The sequence below is a fragment of the Terrapene carolina genome, unplaced genomic scaffold (assembly GCF_002925995.2).
Source record: "Terrapene carolina triunguis isolate 2854851 unplaced genomic scaffold, T_m_triunguis-2.0 Scaffold180, whole genome shotgun sequence".
In the NCBI taxonomy this organism is placed as follows: Eukaryota; Metazoa; Chordata; order Testudines; family Emydidae; genus Terrapene; species Terrapene triunguis.
The window spans coordinates 576,272-590,113 of record NW_020664531.1 but is presented as its reverse complement, the minus strand read 5'-3'; the positions used below and the strand labels follow the sequence as shown (position 1 = coordinate 590,113).

Below are 13,842 nucleotides of genomic sequence, written 5' to 3'. Positions count from 1 at the left end.
TTCTGACTGGTTAAACAAATTCAATTATGTGAATTATTGGTGGTGAAAATTAAATGGACTTCTAAGATGCAACATATTTTGGTCTGTAAGAGAATTTTTTGGCTCTATGCATACTGTGTGTATATGTTCACAGTGTTTCAAAATAGAGTGTAACTTCCAGTTATCTCAACCTCTGTTCTCAAAAACTTGAGGTTATTAAATTCATAATTCCCTCCATTATTTATAAGCTTGAGTAAATGTACAGTAACTCCTCACTTAACGTTGTAGTTATGTTCCTGAAAAATGCGACTTTAAGCGAAACGATGTTAAGCGAATCCAATTTCTCCATAAGAATTAATGTAAATGAGGGGGTTAGGTTCCAGGGAAATTTTTTTCACCAGACAAAAGACATTATTTATATCTCTCACACTCACAAGTTTTAAACAAACAATTTAATACTGGTACACAGTAATGATGATTGTGAAGCTTGGTTGAGGTGGAGGAGTCAGAGGGTGGGATATTTCCCTTACTGCTAAATGATGATCTAGCAATTGGCTGAGCCCTCAAGGGTTAACTCTCACTCTGCAAGGCAGCAGGAATGGAGGGAGATATGCGCATTTCCCCTTTAAGTACACTGCCTTGTTAATTAGATCAGCTTGCTGAGACCGCAGCTGCTGCAAGCTCCCTCCGTCCTGAGCCCTGGTGTGTCCCCCCTGCTCTATGGAAGATGGGGTAAGTGGGGTGCAGGAGCAGGGGGGAGGGGGACACCCTGACATTAGCCCCCCTCTTCCTTCCCTCCCCCCCCGCACAGCAAGCAGGAGTCACGGGGAGCAGCTCCAAGGCAGAGGGCAGGAGCAGCACATGGCAGTGGGGGGAGGGACAGCTGCAATTGCTAGCCTGCTGGACAGCTGCTGCACAGGGAACTTAGGGGAGCGAGGAGCTGATAGGGGGCTGCTGGTCCACCCTGGTTCCAAGCCCACAGGCTGCTCTTCCTGCAAGCAGTAGACAAAGCAGGCAGCTGCCAAACAATGTTAGAAGGGCGCATTACACAACTTTAAACGAGTATGTTCCCTAATCAACGTTAACCGGGACGACTTTAAGTGAGGAGTTACTGTATTTGGATAATCTAGTTTTTATTGTAATAATACATGCCAACCAAAATATACTATGAGGCAAGTGGCCGTTTTGGATATCCAAGTACCTTAGATTTATTCTTCATACTCTAGCACTTTCTTTAGATGTTGTTGGTGTTTAATACAGTTCTGAAAATCTTGAGAATTTAAGTGAATAGTGGCTTCTTGGTGCCCAACTTGAGGCACTTTAGAGGCCTGATTTACAGAAATTGCTGAGCACCCACTCTCTGAAAATCAGGTCCTTTTAAGGCATCTTGAGTTAGACACCCAAAGCAACTAGACACTTCTGAAAATCCTGGCCTACAACTTTTAAATAAGAAGAAAAGTTATCTTTAAATTGAATTTGCTACCAACCATCCACCCCTCCTTTTGTGAGTCCTTGGTTTTATTTTTAACTTTTTCCCCCCCAAAGGTAAGATGATTTATGAGTGTAAGGACTTGTTCTAAAAATAGCATGTGGAGTTGTTTTTCTTACAGCCGTTGATGTTTACATGAGTTCTAACTATGCTGCTTGCATGAAAATGAATGTTAGATCAATGAAAACAGGATACGGTGTTCTGCAGTCAGTGTTTCAGAACGTTCAATAAGGACCTGCTTTTGCAGAACTGGTGTTTGTTTCCATAGGGATTGGAGTGAGCTGCAGCAGGATTGTTAGATCTCTCTTAAACTTCATTTGCTGTATGGTGACAATGCCAAATGTCTGTCTCTTTTTCAGAAAAGCAGCTGTAGTCAAAGATGCAAAAATGAATAGTAAGTTTAATAAAAAACAAAAAAAGTCTTTTGCTAAATTCTGAGTCCTGGTACCTCTGTAACTCATCAGAGACGCATCACCTAGCTGGATTCTGCAGGTGCTGAGGCTACTTGTGCTCAGAAGAAGGAGCTCCCTGCCTTCCAAGGCAGCGATGTGGCATGTATGGCCCTGTATAGAGGAGAAGAACGAGGTGTGTTTACCAAATGTGCTAGCTAGTATAACCCTTCTGCCAGTTGGTGTTGGCAGCAACAAAGGCCAGGTTCAGTGTCTGGGGGTTATTTTTAGCATTACAAAACAGAATGGCTCCAGCCCCACCCAGGAACCTGGGAAAACAGAATACAGCATGGGGCACCTCCTGTAAGGCAATATACCCCCATTTGCAAGCACTGAGTTTGTGCATAACAAAAGAAGACTTTTGAGGGGAGAGGGAACTCAGCTTGATTTGGGAAAAAGATCGCAACAGTGACTCAGAAGTATGCAAACAATAAGTAAAACACCCCACAATATCTTGAGCAGTTTCTTTGCTGCAGTTTCCTAACTTGCAGTATGAAAGTCCAAGGTCCGTTTAACTCCCCCTTTCCCTCCTTCACACCCCACTCACAATTTCTTGTCTGAGGTCAGTCAAGCCTGAGTGTCCAGAGGTTCGTTCATGTGGCTTCACCTACACTCACTGGGTGAGGGATAAATGATGCCGCCACCATCACCACTGCTCTGCTGTATCCTAGTCTGATCCTACAGCACCATGACCACTTAGCTCAGCTAAGTAATCACAGTTCTAGGATTTGCTAGGTAGGGGAGTGACTTTGCTGCTGTTGCATCTCTTATCGCACTGCATTTAGCTGCAATTCCACGCTCTGATGGTCCACTACTTAGGCCTTGGCTACACTTGCAGATGTACAGCGCTGTGAGTTAAACCTGACTTCGTGCAACTGAGTAGGGAAAGCACTGCAGTCTGTCCACACTGACAGCTGCCCAGCGCACTGTCATGGCCACATTTGCGGCAATTGCAGCGCTATTGGGAGCGGTGCATTATGGGCAGCTATCCCACAGAGCACCTTTTCCCATTCTGGCGCCGTGGGTTGTGGGAAGGGGGCGTGGGTGCGGGGGATTCTGGGTCCTGTCCCAATGCCCCGTGATGCATCGCTTCGCATCCCAGAAATCCCTTTGTTTCCGTCCACCTTTGGCGCCATCTTTCAACGGTTTCTGTGCAGCGCGATCTGTCTGCGGGAAATGGAGTCCGAACTGCTGAGGCGTATGCTGACGAGTCTCGCCAGCACGTCACGTTTGGCTGTCGAACTATTCCTTAAGATCCAAAGTGAGGGTGAGGAGTCCGACGATGCTATCGAGCCGCGTAACGCATACGACACGAAATTGCTTGTGGCATTCACGGACATGCTCAGCACCGTGGAATGCCGCTTTTGGGCTCGGGAAACAAGCACCGAGTGGTGGGATCACATCGTCATGGAAGTCTGGGATGACGAGCAGTGGCTGCAGAACTTTCGGATGAGAAAAGCCACTTTCATGGGACTGTGTGAGGAGCTTGCCCCCACCCTGCGGCGCAAGGACACGAGATTGAGAGCTGCCCTGCCAGTGGAGAAGTGGGTGGCTATTGCAATCTGGAAGCTGGCAACTCCAGACAGCTACCGGTTGGTCGCAAACCAGTTTGGAGTGGGAAAGTCGACCGTTGGAATCGTGTTGATGCAAGTTTGCAAGGCCATTAATCGCATCCTACTCAGAAGAACCGTGACTCTGGGTAACGTGCAGGAAATAGTGGATGGCTTTGCACAAATGGGGCTCCCTAACTGTGGAGGGGCGATAGATGGGACGCACATTCCTATTCTGGCACCACCCCACCTAGGATCCGAGTACGTTAATCGGAAGGGGTATTTCTCTATGGTTGTCTAGGCGCTTGTGGATCACCGTGGGCGTTTCATTGACATTAACACAGGCTGGCCTGGAAAGGTGCATGACGCACGCATCTTTCGGAACACTTGGCTGTTCAGGAAGATGCAGGCCGGGACTTTTTTCCCAGAGCGGAAGATCACGGTAGGGGAAGTTGAAATGCCCATTGTGATCCTTGGAGATCCCGCTTACCCGTTAATGCTGTGGCTCATGAAACCCTACACAGGGAGCCTTGACAGCAGCAAGGAACGGTTCAACTACAGGCTGAGCCGGTGCCGAATGACTGGAGTGTGCCTTTGGCCGTTTAAAGGCCCGCTGGCGATCTCTGTATGGGAAGCTGGACTTGGCTGAAAACAGCATCTCCGCGGTTATATCCGTGTGCTGTGCCCTCCATAATATTTGTGAAGGGAAGGGTGAAAGCTTCACTCAGGCATGGACCTCTGAGGTTCAACACCTGGAGGGTGAATTTGCACAGCCAGAGAGCAGGGCTATTACAGGGGCCCAGCGCGGGGCTGCAAGGATTAGGGATCCCTTGAGGGAGCAATTTGAGGCTAAAAACCAGCAGTGATATCTGATGCCCTGCACGGGAGTGAAGTGCAGTAGTTTCAATCTTTAGGAATCAGTGTTTGCTAAGCAGACTTGCAGTGCCTGTTTATTTCCTGGGCTAAGGAGTCTTTTACTTTATGCAATAATAAAGAATGTTTTCAAAGCCAAAAAAATCCATTTATTGAAAAGAAACAAGGGGGTGGAGTGGGGAACAGTACAATCACAGATTTGCGTATGTCCTGTCTGGTGTGCTGTGCAGTGAGTACTACACTTCAGGACAGTTATACTGCATGGTGATGGGGGTTGAGTGCAGAGGGTAAGGGTCATGGTTTTCAGGGCTGGGTGGTGAAGATACTGGTGTTGGAGGCAGCGGGTGGCGTGAAGAACACGGAAGTTGGGGAAAGTGGGTTGGAGGTGACAGTGGGGCACAACGGAAAGAGTTTTGGGACAAGGGCTGTAGGGGGGGGTTGGCATTTGCGTTTGCGGTACTGCTCCTCTTTCTGCATGGCTACCAGCTCCTGGATAGCGTCTGCTTGGCGCTCCAGGATGCTTATGAGCCTATCAGTGTTTTGCTGCCGGTGTGTGGTTCTTTGCCGCCGGTGCGCTGCATTTTCCTGGCGGATCCTGCTTTCTCTCTCCCTCCAGTTCTGTGCTTTCTCATTCTCTTTAATAGATTGCTGCATCACTTCTTGCAGCATGTCTTCTTTGCTTTTTCGCGGTCTCTTCCTGAGTCTTTGTAGTCTCTGAGCAGGCGATAAGAGGGACGGCTGAGGTCTCAAGGTTGATGCAGCTGTATAGGCAAAATGCAACATTTAACAGAGGCAGCATTGTTTATACCAGACAGAGTAATGATTCCCCCCGCACTTAAGGAGTAGAAAACACACAGGGTCTACACAATAGCATAATTTTCCCATCCGAAACAGAGCATACATATCCCACAGGAGCCTCAAAATGGTGAGTAAGGGGGACTGATTGTTTCAGGGCTGCACTGTCCTCTGGGTTTCTGTGCCTTGGGGAGAGCCAACAGCTTCAGGGGGAACCTACACTGACCCAACATTTTCCACAGGAGTTCGTCTTGGACGATATCTCGCTGCTGAGGGTGACCTGGGAAGCAAGGGAAGGTCTTCTACTGCAGTGCGGCTTCCGCCCTGGCCCATATGCAGCTTGCCTGTGTGCAGCAATGGTCCTCGCGGCACCGTGGCGCGGACACGTTAGCCTGGCTGGGACAAGGACCATGGTGGCTCTCCCGATAAACCTGCGCCAAGCACATTGCACACGTTCTGGATGAGACATTCGAGGAGATTACCGAGGCTGATTACGGCGATGTGATAAACCACATCAATGCACTATTCCGCATCTAGGCATGCATGCCTAACCCTCCTCTCCCAAAGAGCCCGCACCGAAAAAATTCCTTCCCGAAAAAAAACCCCGCTTACCGGGAACCTGCTGTTCTGTTTGTCCTCCACCAAGTACTGGCTGCTGCGACTGGCTACCTTCCTCCTGGCTCGAGAAGAGCTCCTGGCTGCATGGTTCTAGGGATTCTGGGGTGTCTCCATCCGTCCCACCACCATCACTCCCATTTTCCTCCTCCTCCTCTTCCTACTCCCCCACCGGCTCTGAAGTGTCCATGGTGGTGCTCGGAGTGGAGGTAGGGTTAACCCCAAGTATCGCATCCAGCTGTTTTGTAGAATCGGCAGATCGCGGGGGGAGCACCCGAGCAGCCGTTTGCGTCGCGGGCTTTGCGGTAGGCATTCCGCAGCTCCTTCACTTTAATCCTGCACTGTAGGGCGTCCCGGTCACAGCCCCTTTCCATCATGTCCTTTGATACCTTCCCGAAGGTATCGTAATTCCTACGGCTGGAGCGCAGCTGGGACTGTACAGCTTCCTCCCCCCAAACACTGATGAGGTCCAGCAACTCGCCATTGCTCCATGCTGGGGCTCGCTTGGTGCGTGGAGGCATGGTCACCTGGAAAGACTCGCTGATAGCACTCCACACCACGCCGGGCTGAGCAAACAGGAAGGGGATTTTTTAAATTCCCGGGGAATGTAAAGGGTGGGTCACATGGTTGGTTACCTGAGGCCAGGGCAGTAGAGTTTGAACTGATGACCAGAGTGGCTAAAACAGGCATTGTGGGATACTGCCCAATAATTCTGGAGGCCATTCACAGCGCATTGGGCGGCCACACTGGCGCTGCAGCAGTAGCGCAATACTCGCTATTCCTCTCGGAGAGGTGGAGTACATGCAGCGCTGCAACCACGGAGATACAGCGCTGCAAATGCCTTGCCAGTGTGGACGGGGAGTGAGTTCCAGCGCTGTAACTCGCAAGTGTAGCCAAGGCCTTAGTGTTTTCAGCTCTTAGTGATTGCTGCAAAGAAACAAGGACTCTCAATTGAGTTTTAATTAGCTCTGTCTGAAAACACTGGAGAGGGAGGGTCAAATGGCAGTTAGGACCTTTAAACAGGATGACCCAGATAGAAACACCTACCCTCCCACCCCACCCTCTGTCCATCACTTGAATTTCGCTCACTGTCCCACGCTTAGCGAATGAAGGTTACATTCACATATAATATGCCATGGATTAGGGCATATTAACTACAGTTCTGCTGCCCTTTAATCATACAATAAGGATAACATTTCATTACCCCTGCATCCAAGGCTTAAGAGAATTTTAACCCAAAACAGGCAAAATTGATTGCCTTGGCAAAGTAGGTCTGCTTCTGAGGCTTTTCCTCCAGTTAAAAACCTCTTGGCAACTATGATTGTGATCAACATTGCTAAGTGGTGTTATGCTAATTAGCACATGTTAGCAAACATGTTAGGTAAACATATCTCCCTTTCCTAGCCTAGACAGTGCCTCACTCACAGCTCCTCTTCTCCATGCCCAGAGGCAGAGTCCAAGGGTTTATCCAAACACAAACATTTCAAGGTGCTCAAACTGTGTGTAGACAAGCCCTCACTCTGCTCCTCAAGTGTATTGTTAGACATGGAAAGATTAGATGTTTTCGTTTTTGTTTTTTGGTAAACATCAATTTCACTGTAGACATGCAAACTGATTTTAAAAAAAATTGCACCATTAATAATCAAAATTTACAGTTAGGCAAAATAGGAAAAATGCTGTTTAAGAACTGCAGTTTGCTAAGGATATTTACTTTATATATTTTTAACATGTGGTGTTGACAGTTTGTGTTTAACAGTTATAAAGCTTTAATTTTTTGAATCTCCATGTCATTAAATAATTATTGCCCTAAATGCCCAAAGCTTCCTGCAACTGTGAACATGTAAAGTGATTAAAAATTGGAGAAAATATTTAAAAATCAGAATCGATAATCTCCGTCAAAATTTATATTAAAAAAAAAAAATCGAATGCTGCCAAGCCTGTGTATTGTCTTCATTTAGACTGCTCACAGGAATGGAGAGCCGCACCGACAGGGTAAACTAAGCAGACCTTTTGTTGAGGTGGTTTTCCCAGTACACGCTCTACTATCAGCAACACAGTTTAGTGCGCACACAGACAGAGCCTGTGTCTCAGGGTCACTTCTGGTGCCTATCTTAAAGGGACAGCGTACCAGTTATCTAACTGTGCATGAATACAGTGCAACAGGGATGCTGGGGGAGGCCGTGAGCATAGGACTGCTGTGAATGAGTGATTTATAACATGACTGTTGTAGCATAGCCTATTGAGACTGAACTTGGCTGACATTTCAAAAATGAAACTAATACGTCCAGGTGAGACGAGGGTCCACTGGGGCAAAGATATTCCCTTCTCTGCTGATTGCTGTGTTGGTATTGCAGGGAGCAGTGCCCCCCCAGCCCCCCTTAAGTCTTCCAGAACTGTTTGGGACCCTTCTTCTGCTCCTGCAGGAGCTCTATGGAGGTGAGAAGAGGAGAGTCCAAGAAGGCTGTATGGGGCTGAAGAGGACCTGGGATCTCACTTGTTCAGATAACCAAGGGACCCTGGGCATAAAAGTGTGAAATCCTGACCCCATAGAAGTCGGTGGCAAAACTCCCATTGACATGAGTGAGGCTAGAATTTCACCCAGAGCGTGTATGTTCTCTTTTCTTCCTTACTAGCATTGCTCCCCTCCCATCCCCCCTCTCATTTTTCTACCCTTGTTTGCCATTTGTCTCTGATCAGGTGCTTATTGGAAGTTCAGTTTTCCAAAGTGATCTTTTGCAGGATAGCCTGGCGCTAGACATATAACGTTTGTGTGTTTAAAAGAAGTCATCAACTTAAAAATCATACTTCTGACTGAAATCTTTTTATGTAAAATGACTGAGTGAGATGAGAAGGAAATACATTTTTCTGTTTGTTCACTTGACAGGACCTTGGGTATAGTCAGTTTCATTGTTTTCCCCTGTATTGTCAGTAAGTTTCTCCTTTGGTTTGTGAGGTTTTACTTTTGTCACACATCATCAGGGGAGAGAAAAACATAAGAGATGAAATGTGACTGTAAAACCACAAAAGTTTGCAGAGAGCTTGAGGGGCTGATGATCCAAAGGTAGGATGGTCCAGTGGTTAGAGAACTAGCTGGCAACTCTTCCCTGCTCTGTCACGGACTGCCTGTGTAACCTTGGGGAAGTCCATTCAGGGCCAGGTTAACAAAGATATTTAGGTGCCTAAAGATACAGATAGACACCTAGTGGGGTTTTCAGAAGCACCTAGGCACTTGATTTCTCAGTGGGAATTAGGTGCCTAAAAATGCAGATAGATGCCTAACGGATTTTTCAAAAGCACCTGTGCAGCTAAATACCTTTTAATAATCTTGCTCCTAGTCCCTCTCTGTCTCCATTTGACATCTGTAAAATATAAATAGTACTTCACTTCCACAAAGGGGAATTGTTAAGATAAATATACTAAAGATTGAGGTGTTCAAATGCTATCGTGATGGGGCCAAATGAGCACCTAAGATAGCTTCAGGTGCCACACTGTCTGTCTAACTTACTTGCTCTCTTAAATTTACTGGATTTTAAATTGACAGTATTCCTTCAAACCATAAGACTTTCCAGTGGTTGTATTTATGACCTAAGATGTTTCAGGGAAAGGAGAAGTTGACTGTTGCGTGATCCAGTCAGGCGGCTGGCTTGACATAAAAATCACAAATGCAAAATCAGCTACGATTGCAATATGAGGGTAATTCAGCAAGTATTGATCTATATTACTGCAACCTCAGATACCATAGCTGGTTATAGACGTGACACAGTGCTGGATTAGATCTCTTACTCTTGCATTGTTATACCAGATTATTTACAATGGTTTGGGTTTTTTTATAACATTAAAAAAACCCTGACATTTAATATGCAGGATTTGGTCCTGTACAGAGGAGTAAACTAATGAGTTGCCAGTAATATTGTACATAAAGTACAGGAGGGAGCCAGTCCTACCTGTCCTTCAAAGAGTTTCCTGCTGTTTAGTTTGAATTCCATGAAATAACATCAAGCTATCTATTTTCTTTTTCTTTCTTTCTTTTCTTTTTTTTTAAGCAAGAGGGAGACTTTCTTTTTTCCAAGCCATGTGAAATTTTTAGACTCCAGCTCTACAAATATAAGAAACTGAACAAATAATTGTAGTGACTGGTAACCTCCCATTCACTTTTTTTTTTTTTTTTTTTTTAAAGGACCGTACCTTAACTTTTTAAATAAGATTTGGTGCTGAACTTGACCTTAGATTTACTTTGAAGTCTTCAGGCTAACAAAAGTAGATGTGGAACATGTAGGCATGAAAAGACATACAAGCTATGGTTATCATATATGCCAAAATTCAGTTAAATTGTATGCTGTGTACTGTCTATGAACCCGAGACTCTCATTGACTTCAGAGAGTTTGGATTAGGTCCTGTGTGCATGCATACTATACATTATTTTTATATAATATATACACACACACACACGTACGTCACCATCAGCAATGGAAAACTGATGAGGTTTATGAATCCATTATGCAGCATTTAATCTGCAAAATTACGTATTTGTTTCCTGGCCTTCTATTGTTTCAGGTTGAAAAGAGCTTTTTCAGTTCCCACATAATTGAAAGAAAAAATCACTGGTCATGGTGGATTTGAATTGTTTGTTCCATAAATAGAGAGAGAGAACAGAGTAGCAGTTAAGAAGATAGCACGGGTTTATTTCACCAGCAGCAGAGGAGGAGTAATACAGAAACTGTATTTCTGAAGAGAGCCATTTCTGCTCTGAGAATTTGTCATCCCCTTGTGCAGCACACTCCAGTGGAAACCGGGAATAAAGTTAATACCTTGCTATTGGAAGTCAGATTCCCCTCCCCCGCTTGTGCATTCCATTGCCAGAAATAGGCATGGTAGGAAGCCAGCATGAAAGGATGAACACGAGCTGGAATAATCTTCATAAAAATGAATATGTTGCTCATGCTATATACAAATAGTATACGTTATTCTCAGCTGTAAAGCTGCCATGAGAATCTGTTTTTTCACATTTTATAAATTAAATGTATATAAAATCCATCTTTCCCCACACTTGCCCATCCCAGTATCTTTCATTAACCAGATCAGTGCAAAAGTGAATGGGCTTAATGCGGCCACAGGGCTAGACCGCATGGATCAGCTTGCAGGAGTGGAGCTTCTGAGTGTTTCTTCATGTTGGGTGGGTCTTTAAAGACAGGTGAGTAAAACAGAGAATAGATTTTTAAGCAGGATTGTTTCTAAACAAATTTAAAATTTTCTGCAGAAAAGCAGCCCAGTTTTAAATTCAGTGACATGCATCAAAATAAATGATTTTGGGATTGAAGGAATGGAATTCTTAAACAAATGTGTTCCTAAAACTTAAGGTAAAATATTATCAAACAAATCATGTACCTGCTCAGTTGTTAAACCTTCAGAGCAATCCTTCCCACTCCTCTCCTCCCCCGCCCCCCCCAAAAAAAGGAAAATGTAATAAGTATTTGGGCAGGGCTTTGAATAGTACTAGCAACTGATACTCATTCTGTTCTCACTTAGGCTGGTGTAAAACTGGAGTAGCTCCACGGGGTCAATAGTGTTACACTGGTGTAAACCCAGTTTAAGTGAAATCAGAGTAAAGCCCATAGTGCCTTTCATCTTCGCTTCTCAAAGCATTTTATCAAGGTGTGTGGTAGGTATTATCCTCATTTTAGAGCAGGGAAAACTCAGGCATAAAGAGGTTGAATTATTTACCCAGGTGAGAGGGTCCAGAACAGAACCCAGGTGTCCGGACTTCCTAGTCCCTCCTCTAAACAACTTGACCTCCGTTGGAGGGACCTGCCATGCAAGACAGCATGATTTGGTAATGTGACTGGAATATTCTCATTTTTGTTGAAGTTATTTTGTTCCAGGATATTAGAGCTTGAAAGCTTGTCTTTTTCATCAACAGAAGTTGGACCAATAAAAGATATTACCTCACCCACCTTGTCTCTGGAATGTTCTCAGTAATTTAAAGACCATTTAAATTCTCTTATTTTTATTTATTTAATGTCCATTTAACATTCAGTAGATTAATAGCCTTGGAGACCGAAGTCCTCCATTCCACTCTGTTTATTCCACAGAAGAGACATAGCGCATTGCATCAGTACCACCTTTCCTCGCTCTTCCCCCAGTATGCCTTGGTCCTTGGAGTGACCACCTCGAGGGGAGAGAGAACAGTTTAGTCTCCATATATCATTGTGAAAATGTTGGTTTTAATCCTTGCCCACCCTTTGTGTTGGGGCTGCACTACCGTTGTCTAATTGGAAATGGCTGTGTCCACCAAACCTAGATCATTGAACAGCTGTCAGTTGTGAATAGCTTTGGGTGACTACCAGCTTGGGCTGGTGGATTTGAACCCTCATCCTGGAGGTGTACATCTGAATGTCTAATACATTACTAGGGACCTCTAGAAAAGAAAAAATGTGTAAACTATAAACTGTCATACATAGGTCACCTGTTCTGTATCTGTAAAATGGATGCTTGAAATCAACTGAATGTACAAATGCAGTGTGAACAGCGATACTCAGGGTAGTATATTTGGAGTACTTAACTTCATGATTGCACACAGGCCTTTTTTTTTTTTACTAATTTTACTGAAGCCATCCCCCAGTCCTCATTTTTCATGTATTATAGTCGAGCAAAAACCTGTTGACTTAATGAACTAATCTCCTGTTGCAATGGAGAATTGCAAATGGCGTCAGGTGGACATGTTAATATTAACAGCCTCCAACCATCTGTTTTATTTCAGTTGCCAATGAAAAAAACTATGCAATAGGGAGACCGAGAATTGTTAAAAAGGTTAAACATTTTAACAACCAACCAGCTGAGCTAACAACTAGCTGAATTAGTTATGTATCTCTTCTAGATACTGGAGGCTACTAACTTGTGTCTGTCTACTGGTTTTAGCAACTGTGAAAGCTGTACTAGTTCTCATGTTCTTAGAACTCTCTCCTAATTTGCTAGGATAGTCTGGAGTGAAGAAACTAATCTACCATACTATGCTAGATATTGTGTTCTTTTTAGGGAAGTTAAAATGAAAGCCCCTTTTCAAATTTTTTTGAGTGACATACTGTCTGAACCATTGCAGTCAAGTACTGATCTACCAGATTGTCTGGTAAGAACATAATAAAAACTTGTCAGTGAAATAAATTGTCCATAATCAAAGATTGGAAGGATTACCAATTTCTTTTCCCCCCTCCAAAATGGATAATTGTACTTTAAATAATGTAAAGATCCACACCTATGTACTATTTGTAACATTTGTGGGAGGGGGTTAATGTTTCGATGGGGGGAAAAAATCGCCAAAAGAATTGTATTATAAAAGTACATTTTTATAGGATGCTTAGTGTTCCCCTTTTGAATGCGGAAACTATGAATAACTTTACTTACAGAAGTAGTCTCCATGGAAGTCAATAGGGCAATACATTATAGATAATTGATTATTCATGAACTGTGGTAGTACTCCATAGTGTATCTTCTCGTATACCATTAGTGACAGAGTAAATCGTGGTGACAATGCAGGATCCCAGGTTATACTGCATCACATCTGTATGTAGCTTCCCTAATCAAAAATAAAACCAATACATGGACTAAGTGCCTGAAATGTTATAACGCAATTGTAATGAACATACTATACAGTGATTCCTACAGAAGACCATAACCCTTACAGGAAAACTACCACTCTACATGCTTTGCGAACACATGAGCAGCTGTACTCCCCCGAGCAGTTGTATTACATTTAATGATTTGCAGTCTACCTAAAAATAAACTCCAGAAACTGAAAATCCTATCTATTGATCTTGCACTTAGCCATGCTAGTGTAAGCTGAGTTGTCATGGCTGCTTTCACATAACTTCTTTGCTTTTATTAGTTTGTTTCAGCCTTTTCATATTTTATTGAAGTTGCCTTTAACAACACCCCCATACATATGAGAGAGAGAAAATCAAATTTTGTGAGGGTAGGAGTGAAGAGAGACATGAACTGCATCTCCTACAGATTTATCTTTTATGGAATAATCAGGATTTTAGACCAGGAGAGGAGGGTGTTTTTTTTTTTTTTTTTTTTTTTTTTTTTTTTTTTTTTT

The 13,842-nt window shown here is 44.1% G+C and overlaps 1 protein-coding gene across 1 annotated transcript in view; it reads left to right on the top strand.

Moving 5' to 3' along the window:
- Positions 1 to 13,842, top strand: part of LOC113407021 (lanC-like protein 2) — a 58,120-nt gene that overhangs the window by 14,668 nt on the left and 29,610 nt on the right. The window contains exon 2 of the mRNA XM_029912068.1: positions 8,105 to 8,186. Coding sequence (XP_029767928.1) covers positions 8,105 to 8,186 — 82 coding nt within the window. The remainder of the gene's footprint in view (positions 1 to 8,104; positions 8,187 to 13,842) is intronic.